Genomic DNA, 10286 nt, shown 5'->3' with positions numbered 1-10286 from the left:
CTCTCTCTCTATTTCGGTTCTCTTTTTTTTTTTCAGTCACTCAAGTAGAACAGAAAAGATTTGGAGTTCTATTGGTATTTTTGGTTCAATTAGTCGCTAAGTTTATGAATTTTGTGAGTTTTTTCTCTGTATTTGAATAGAATATGTTGTGATTTTAGTTGTTTGGCTCATAAGGAAACGAAGGAAAAAATGAATGTTGACGTTGAGTAAAGAAAATGAAATGGGTTCCTATTGTGGTTTTAATTGTTTGGCTCATGAGAAAACGAAGGAAAAAATTAATTCTGACGTTGAGTAAAGAAAAAATCTACTGCTGAGTATGAACTCTTTTGCTGTGCAGGACAGATACATGTTGCTGAACAAATGATTTTGGACGATTTGGAGGCTAATCCTGAAAAATATTGTTGTGTTGAAAACAATGTTAGATCTTTAAAGGATCTTTTCCTATATTTAGTCTAGATTTAAAGGATCTTTAAAGGATCTTCTGGTTTATTTGTTTTTGTTCATCTGGTTTATGTCAATAACTGTAGACATATTTGGATTGTTTACCCATTTTGAATTATACTATCCACAAAACGTTTCATGAACTTTCACCTTGTGGGGTCACCAACATTCATCTGAAAATCTGACCCGCACAATACGGATTGGATCGGGTCGGACCGAGCCGATTCGGTTTAGTGCGCAAAAAATATCAGGTCGGGTCAGACCGAGCCCAAACCCGGTTGGATGGCATCGGGTTGCAGCCCTAGCACAATTTTACTTACTGCAAATTTATTAAACAAGTCAAGAAATTTAAATTAAAAAATAGATTTAATTGTATTCAAAATAATTAAGAACTAAAATATAGATTCTCATATAATATTGTAGTAATCTGGTTTGTTAAAAAAATAATACTAAATGATATAATTTAACTCTTACATATTTCTAAAAAAATAAGATTTTGACTATTTATTTAAATAGAAATTCTTTAAATATACTAATTCACCTCAAAACAGTTCGTATTTTTAACAATTGAAACAAATAACCCAACTAGCACAGCCCATAAAAATTGCACTTAAACCCAATAATAAAACTACCATGAGTAAAGCCCACATTCTCAAAGCCCATTTACAAACTCCCAAGAAATTAACACGTAACTCGGCCAGTAATGACCAAGGGCTAAATTGTAAACACACTAAAATAAAAGGCTTCTAGTGATTTCTACTGAAACCTGTCTTGAAACGTTTAAAGGGCAGTTTTGTAAATTCAATAGAAAACAAACATGCAAAGCTTTTAACATACGAAGAAAGCAAAAATGAAAAGTTTCAATGAAGAAGAAAGGTATCATGCGACAGGGAGAAACCAACTCATTGTGAGAGGAAATCGATGCGACAGATCCAGTGAAGATCAACGACGGTGAAGCTGAAAATGGGCTTTGATTATAGTGGAGTTCAGAAAGAGAAAAAGATTAGTCTGTGTTTGGATGCTGAATTGAGTTGAGTTGAGATGATAAAATATTATTAGAATATTAATTGTTTATTATATTTTATATTGAAATTTAAAAAATTATAATGATGAGTTGAGGAAGCAAACGAAGCCTTAGTCTCGATAATACTAACTGAGAATCAAAAGAACATAGAAAGAGAGAGAATGAAAGAAAGGGCAAGTCAATGAGGCTTACCACCAGAGGAACAAGACGCCGAGCATGGACAGATCTGGAGGCCAAATAGACTGTGATGAATGACGATGGATGAGATCAAGAGAAATTTTGCTTGATGCAAAAGGATGGAAACAAAGAATAAAGGAGGTAGGGTATTTGTTGCTCTGCTGAAAAAATATGGAATATAAATTGAAGAAATTAATTTTTACATTGTAACGTCTAAAAATTGAAGAGATCAAAGAGGAAAAATTGAAACGGAAACAACGGCTAAAAATCTGAAGGTTTTTAATAAATTAAGAATTAAGAATTAATAATAATAATACCAATAATATAAAAAAATAAAATAATTTAAAATCTTTAACTTAAAAAAATTGTGGTTGTAACAAATCTCCCTCCCCAAAAGAAATCTCGTCCTCAAGATGGAACGTACATCGTTTAAAATAAATAGGGATACTTTTCCTTCTTATATTCTTCACGTTCCCATATAGCTTCTCTCTCCGTGTGATGACTTCAAAGTACTTTCACCATTTTGATAGTTTTGTTGCATAGGACTTGATCCTTCTGTGCCAATATTCCCACTGGAAATTCTTCATAAGTAAGATCATCTCTAATCTGAAGAGGCTTGTGCTCCAACACATGATTGGGGTCCAGGGCATACTTCCGAAGCATATAGACGTGGAACACATTATGAATAACCAATAATTGAGGTGGAAGTGCCAATTTGTACGCCGCAACTCCTATTCTTTCTAAAATTTCAAAAGGACCTATATATCTCGGACTCAATTTTTCCTTTTTACCAAATCTCATTAACCCTTTCGTTGGTGCAAATTTTAGTAGTACTTTGCTACCTTCCTCAAATTCTAGTTCCCATCTTCGCTGATTCGCCTATTTCTCCTATGCAACGGCAAGTTTCTTCCGAATAATTGAAACTTTCTTGCACATGTCTTGAATGATTTCCTGTCCCATTATTCTACGCTCTCCAACTTCATCCCAATAGAGAGGTGATCTACACTTACGTCCGTAAAGAATTTCGTATGGCGCTGCCTAAATACTTTCCTGGTAACTGTTATTATAAACAAACTCAATGAGGGGTAAATATCGTATCCAGCTGCCCATAAACTCCATAACACATTCCTTGAGCATATCCTCCAAAATTTGAATTGTCCTCTTTGATTGACCATCTGCCTGAGGATGAAAAGCAATGCTATGAGTTAGCTGAGATCCTAACTCCTTTTGTACATTTCTCCAAAATGCTGAGGTGAAATGTGTATCTCTGTTAGAGACAATCTTGGATGGTACCCCATGTAGTCTAACAATCTCTTTCACATACAACTCTGCCAATCTATCAGTGGAGTATGTCTTATGAATGGGAATAAAGTGAGCTGATTTTGACAGTCAATCAACATTCACCAAGCTACATCTTGACCTCCTGGTGCCCTAGGAAACCCTGATACAAAATCCATCCCTATCTCATCCCACGTCCAAACTGGTTTAGGAAGTGGCTGAAGTGTACCTGAGGGCCTTTGATGTTCTGCCTTAACTTGTTGACACACTAAACATTGTGCTACATAATTTATCACTTCTCGTTTCATACCATTCTACCAAAAGTGTTGTTTCAAATCCTGATACATCTTAGTACTACCTGGGAGAACTGTGTACAGTGCACGATGGGCTTCTCTCACTTAATCTCTCTGTCATTAGGTACACATAATCTTCCTCTAAACCTCAGGGTGTCGTCTTCTGATACTGAATAGTCAAGTCTCTTGCCTTCTGATACCTCCACCTTTAACTTCATTAATTTTGTATCACCAACTTGAGCGACCTTAAATCCGATCTATAAATGTTGAACCTAAGGTCAAACTACTTAATTTAGCTCTAGTATCCCTGATCATCTCAATACCTGCTAGCTCCATATCCAACAATATGTGCTTTTGGGATGTATACATCGTAGCCAATATAAAAGAAGACGATTTTCGACTTAGCGCATCTACTACAACATTTGCCTTACTCGGATGGTAATTAATATTGCAATCATAGTCTTTCAGGAGTTCCAACCATCTGTGTTGTCTCATATTCAACTCTTTTTGTGTGAAGAAATATTTCAGGCTTTTATGATCATTATAAATCTCACACTTTTTCCATAAAGATAATGTCTCCATATCTTCAAAGCAAAAACCACTGCTGCAAGTTCCAAATCATAGGTCGGGTAACTCTGCTCATAATTTTTCAGTTGTTGAGAGGCATATGCAATGACTTTCTCGTGTTGCATTAAAACACAACCCAATCCCTTAAGTGAAGCATCACTATATATGACAAATCCTCCATCTCCTAAGGGAACTGTAAGTACTGGTGCAGTCACTAGTCTTTTCTTCAATTCTTGAAAGCTCTTCTCATACTCATTTGTCCATAAAAACTTCTCGTTCTTCTTTGTCAACTTTGTCATCACTGCTGCAATACTTGAACACCATTTTATAAATCTTCTGTAGTAATCAGCAAGACCTAAGAAACTTTGTACCTCATTTACATTACTAGGCTTAGCCCATTTCACCAATGCTTCAATCTTTGCTGGATCCACTGAAATTCCTTTTCCTAACACCACTTGTCCTAGGAATGCGATCTCTTGTAACCAAAATTTACACTTCTTGAATTTCGCATACAGTTTCTTTTCTCTCAATACCATAAAGGTCATCCTCAAGTGATCCTCGTGTTCCTTATGACTCTGAGAGTAAGGATATCGTCAATAAAAACAACCACAAACTGATCAAAATAGTCCTTAAATACTCTGTTCATAAGTCCATGAAAGTGGCGTTGGCATTAATTAAACCAAAAGGCATAACAAGAAATTCATAATGCCCATATTGTGTCCGAAAAGCTGTCTTCTTGACATCTATCTCCTTAACCTCTCATATGATGATATCCAGATCTCAAGTATATCTTGGAAAAAGACCTGCACTCCTTGTAGCTGATCAAATAGATCATCAATCCAAGGTAAGGGGTATCTGTTCTTAATAGTCATCTTATTTAGTTCTCTCTAGTCAATACATAATCGCATAGACCTGTCCTTTTTTTTCACAAAAAGAAGTACTGGAGCACCCCACAGGAAAACACTAGGGGCATATGAAACCCTTCTCCAGTAGTTCCTGTAACTGATTCTTGAGTTCCTTTAATTGAATTGGAGCCATTCGATAAGGTGTTTTAGATATTGGTGCGGTCCCTAGAACGAGGTCTATTGAGAACTCAACTTCTCTATCCGGGGTTAGTCCTAAAATATCATCTGGATATACATCTTTGAACTCTCTAACCACCTCTATATCTTCCAAGCTAAGTCCATCCGCTGGTGGTGAAACCAGACTCGCCAAAAATCTTGTGCAACCTTGTCTTAACAATTGCACAGCCTGCATTGCCGAGATAACACGTGGTGGAGAACTTTCTCGTGGTGCTTGGAAACTGAACTCTTCCCCCTTTTTTGGCTTTAAAAGCCACCCTCTTATTGAATCAATCTACACACGCACAATTCTGGGATAACCAGTCCATTCCGAGAATCACATCAAATCCAGACATGTTAAATATAACTAAGTCGGCAGGAAGAATCCTCCCTTGAATCTCCACCGGACAACCCACTAGAACAGAACTGCAATTGATATGTTCTCTCGAAGGCATAATAACAGACATACTAGTCTCTAATGGTTCATGCAACGTTTCAGACAACAATGCATAATGATTCTAAATAAAGGAGTGTGTGGCATCATAATCAAATAGAACATATGCATAAGGAGAAGACAACATCAATGTACCTATATGAATAGCATAATAACTTAGGACTATAAGAATCATATAGAACATGCATCATATTTTGTATATGTCTAAGCTTGGGTCAAGGAAAGGTACCTGTGACTACATCATTTGACGCCGCAGCGTCATCAGGGGTGAGGGAAAATACACGTGCTGTAGTTGTCATCTACTATCCTCCACTCTTTCCTGGTTTCCCAAATTTCTTCATAGGGCAGTCACGAGCTAAATAGTTTGGCTTTCCGCACTTGAAACACATGTTCTGGCCATATAAGTATTTTCCCATATGCTTCTTCCCACATGTTGAACATGTAGGATAAGTCTGTCCTTCTATCTGTGGCCCTGGACTACTATCACAGTGAGGCCTCTTATTCTTGTTTGGTGCAGATTGGAGCGGTTGTGACTGTTGCTGGCACTTATTCTGGTTATCATATTCAATACTCTCTAGGATACCTTCTTCAACAATAGTGGCTATATTTTCAACTACTTAGAAAAATTTCAAATCTTGAGGGCACGTACTTGATCTCTAATCCTCCAATCCAGACCACGTTCAAATTTCTCAACTTTCTTTTCCTCATCTGGAATAAGATAACTAGCGTAACGAGATAGCTCCATGAATTTGGTGGCATATTGATCAACCGTCATCGTTCCCTATGTGAGATCCATGAACTAACGTGCTCTAGACTCTCGTAAAGACTGTGGAAAGAAACGATCTAGGAATACCTCCTTAAAGCGCTCCCAAGTAATGGGGACTCCTTCCCCTAGTTCATTCTGTAAAAGTGCCCGAGTTGACTTCCACCAGTTGTTAGCTAGGTTTGTTAGGTTGTATGTTGCATAAATCACCTTTTGATCATCTGTGCAGAACAACACCTCAAAAATCTGCTCCAAACGTTCAATCCAACTATCTGCATCCATAGCATTTAACCTGCCATCGAAGGTTGGAGGGTGCTGATGAGAAAGCTGCTCCAACCTACATCCAACTTGCGGTGCCCTAGGTGCGGCGTACCCAGTAGCCATCGATTGGAAAAACTGAGTCGTTGTTGCAACCAAAGCATCTGAATTCTCATTCTGATCAGATCCAGAAGCGTTCCTAGTGCCAACCATGTTCTGACACAAAATATAATAATACTAATAATTAACAATCAACAACAACAACCTAATGTCATCTGTTGAGAGCTATAAACACTTTATTCTATCTTAAAATATCTTACAAATTCTCGAGCGGGCCAGGAGCATTGTAGGTGACCTTATTCTTTCTAAGAGTCTATAGAATCTCTCAAACCTGGGCTTTGATACCATTTTGTAACATCTCCTTCCCTAGGGTTAGGAATGTCACGTACATAAAAGAATTGGCTTTAACAGTAATAGTCTAACCATATGCTAATCCTAATTTGTTATCAAATTACTTACCTCTTAGCACTGTTTTCACAACCTCACTTTGTAGTTCATTACCTATACGAAGCACTAGTCGTCACTAATTTTATAGAAAAACATGTCATCGTATTCCATTAAATTAACCACTATCTAGAGAAAACAGTTTAAAACATTCGGTAATGTCCTACTAATTTCATTTCATATCTAAACACTAACATCATATCAAATCTTTCAATTATACTTAGTAGCACAATTTTACTTACTGCAAATTTATTAAACAAGTCAAGAAATTTAAATTGAAAAATAGATTTAATTGTATTCAAAATAATTAAGAACTAAAATCTGGATTCTCATATAATATTGCAGTAATCTGGTTTGTTAAAAAAAAAAAAATACTAAATGACATAATTTAACTCCTACATATTTCTAAAAAAATAAGATTTTGACTATTTATTTAAATATTTTAGCAGGTTTGGGGTGGATGAGATACAAAATTCTCAACTTATCTCTCATCATTACACATTTTTTAAATCCTCATATAAAATATAATAAACAATTCAATTTTTTCAAATCTCAATTTAACTTTTTCAAATCTCAATATAATAATAATATTAAAATATAATATTTTAAATTTTTAAACGAAATACAAAATTCTCATCTCACTCCAAACAATTTGTATTTTTAACAATTGAAACAAATAACCCAACTAGCACAGCCCATAAAAATTGTTAAATCCAATAATAAAATTATCATGAGTAAAGCCCACATTCTCAAGCCCATTTACAAACTCCCAAGAAATTAACACGTAACTTAACCAATAATGACCAAGGGCTAAATTGTAAATACACTAAACTAAAAGGCTTCTAGAGATTTCTACCGAAAGCTATCTTGAAATGTTTAAAGGGCAGTTTTGTAAATTCAATGAAAAACAAACATGCAAAGCTTTAATGAAAAGCAAATCTGGAAATCTGTTAACATACGAAGAAAGCAGAAATGAGAAGTTTCATTGAAGAAGAAATGTATCATGCGATAGGGAGAAAGCAACTCACCCTGAGAGGAAATCGATGCGACAGATCCAGTGAAGATGAACGACGGTGAAGCTGAAAATGGGCTCTAATTATAGTGGAGTTCATAAAGAGAAAACGACTTAGTCTCAGTAATACTAACGGAGAATCAAAAGAACATAGAGAGAGAGAATGAAAGAAAGGGCAAGTCAATGAGGCTTACCACCAGAGGAACAAGACGCCAAGCTCGAACAAATCTGGAGGCCGAATAGACTGTGATGAATGACGATGTATGAGATCAAGAGAAATTTTACTTGATGGTAAAGGACGGAAACAGAGAATAAAGGAGGTAGGATACTTGCTGCTCTGCTGAAAGAATATGGAATATAAATTGAAGGAATTAATTCTTACATTGTAACGTCTGAAAATTGAAGAGATCGATGAGGAAATTAATATATTAAGAATTAAAATTAATAATAATAATACTAATAATATAAAAAAATAATAATTTAAAATCTTTACCTTAAAAAAAAAATCGTGGTTGTTAGAATATAGATGCATTACAGCCGTATCAGATCACTGCTGGGGGCTTCAAACCACACCAATTGAGGCCCAAATTGTCGTAGCAGGCTGTGAATGACTCTTTCTCCCATTTTGATTTGTTGTACAATTTTTGACATTAACAGTTGGTGCCGTTTGTGAGATCAACTAGTTTTCTACATCTGAAGCGAAAGAATGATGATTTCCTAGCTTGCAAAATCATCTTAGACTGAGCAAATAAATTTTCCTCATATAAGTATTCCCAGCCTTTCTACTTTTATTTTATCACCAACACTTTTGCAAAAAAATGGGTGAGCAAACCTTTCCTCGCTCAGGCGGTTAAGTGCATTGTACTTAAGTACTTTCCATGCACCTAGCGTGTATGACTGGAAACTCAAACTCCCTAGCCACTTGAGCTGTAAATGCTCACTGCTCCAGGTACTATAAGTGCAATGTACACTTAAATGCACAATGTAAATACTATGCACATAAATACACTGGGCGCATGCACATATAGAACGGGCAAACACTGTGCACTTAAGTGCACAACGCCTACTGACCATGCACGTCCTGACTATGCATGGCGGCCTGGTGAACCTGCCAAAGGTTTCTGTCTCTGACCGTCAAGCTTAATTGGTGCACGTTGCCTTGCACTCGAGAGGCACCCGCCGTGAGCCTCATGGACTTGCTGCCATCGCTTCCTGTCTCCCCACAGGGATGGTTCCTAGCCATTCCCCACGGTGGAGGCTCCACCATGCAAACCAAGTGCATGGGATGGCACATGGTAGAAACTGCTCGCCCTAGCCCCACTGTGGCGCGACAGGGACTCCAGCCGCCATCATATGGGCTGCCGGCGTCTTTTGTTCGCACCAGGATTGTCCTTGGGCCCCCCACGTGGAGGTGGCTCCGCCATGCAAACCACGTGCATGGAATGTCACTTGGTAGAAACTGCTTGGCCCAGCCCTACCATGGTGTAATAGGTACTTCAGAAGCCATCATGAGGACCACTGGTGTCCTCTACCTCCGTAGAGGTAACCCCGCCCATGGTGGCAGTGCACATGGTGCACTTTGCACGTAGAGGATACATGACAACACGATGTGTTGCTCAACCAACACGGCATGGGAGATAGAATCTCCTTAATATAGTTACTACATAGTCAGATCAATTCTCTCATCCGCTCTATAGTGTATAGAGTCATCGCTATAAAAACTAAAATCAAATCCAGCCTCTTATCAGGATCGGGCTCATCCTCAACCATTTGAAGCCAACGGTTCATCCTGCTCGTCGTATCCCGATCCCAACACAACAAAGGCTCTTGACTCCAGCACTCTCCCTTCCAATTATGAGGGGCAACTTAATGCAACTTGTCTACATAATATCACTTCCCTAGTCAATAAAGCCACTGCCACACTTTGTTGCATTGACTCCGTTTGTAAACTACACGTTCAAGCGAATGCGGTGGATATAAGCGACTAGGATGCACTCGAGTCAAACAAAGTACCTGCATAGTATTTAAACAGTTTGACTCTTCCTAATACAGTCAAATGCTCTTGCTTTCAAAATCTAAACTTACCATCCAAAATGCAAATAACTTAGCCAACCTCTTGGATCTCTGGGGCGTCTTCCCCGGCTTCTCTAGGTGTTAAAGCATAGACACGCACTTGCAATGGTTGTTTCTGGCACTCTCTTCCTGTAGCCATGCCATGCTTGCTTTCTTGGGCCATCATAGGGCATTCCTTGGCAAAGTGCTTGGCCTGCCCACATCTTTAACTTGTGGTTGCACCCTGTCGATACACTCCTTCAAGAGGCCTGATGCACTAATGACACACAGGTATCTAGCCTCCCCTATGAACTCTCTACATGCTTGTGGACGCGCTCAAGATATGGATACAAACTTGTACGGAGATCTTGAACTGTCCCTTCCCTAGTATAAGTCCTCCTC

General features: G+C 37.8%; 1 protein-coding gene across 1 annotated transcript; it reads right to left on the bottom strand.

Moving 5' to 3' along the window:
* Positions 1-3737: 3737 nt before the first annotated feature.
* Positions 3738-4652, bottom strand: LOC109009879 (uncharacterized mitochondrial protein AtMg00860-like). Its single transcript, XM_018990526.2, has 2 exons — positions 4584-4652; positions 3738-4355 (listed from the first exon to the last, which is right to left on the bottom strand). Exons 1-2 carry the CDS (start codon positions 4650-4652, stop codon positions 3738-3740), a joined length of 687 nt encoding a protein of 228 aa, XP_018846071.2.
* Between the last annotated feature and the right edge of the window lie 5634 nt (positions 4653-10286).

The sequence above is a fragment of the Juglans regia genome, chromosome 4 (assembly GCF_001411555.2).
Source record: "Juglans regia cultivar Chandler chromosome 4, Walnut 2.0, whole genome shotgun sequence".
In the NCBI taxonomy this organism is placed as follows: Eukaryota; Viridiplantae; Streptophyta; class Magnoliopsida; order Fagales; family Juglandaceae; genus Juglans; species Juglans regia.
The sequence above is the reverse complement of the archived record's forward strand: the minus strand, read 5'-3'. Positions and strand labels throughout refer to the sequence as shown.

Bases quoted from the DNA above. Each gene is read 5' to 3' on its own strand.
- LOC109009879 (XM_018990526.2), bottom strand. From the start codon at position 4,652: ATGACTATTAAGAACAGATACCCCTTACCTTGGATTGATGATCTATTT. The intron at 4,356-4,583 runs GTCTTTTTCCAA...CCTTACTCTCAG, and splicing joins ATCAGCTACAAGGAGTGCAG to AGTCATAAGGAACACGAGGA.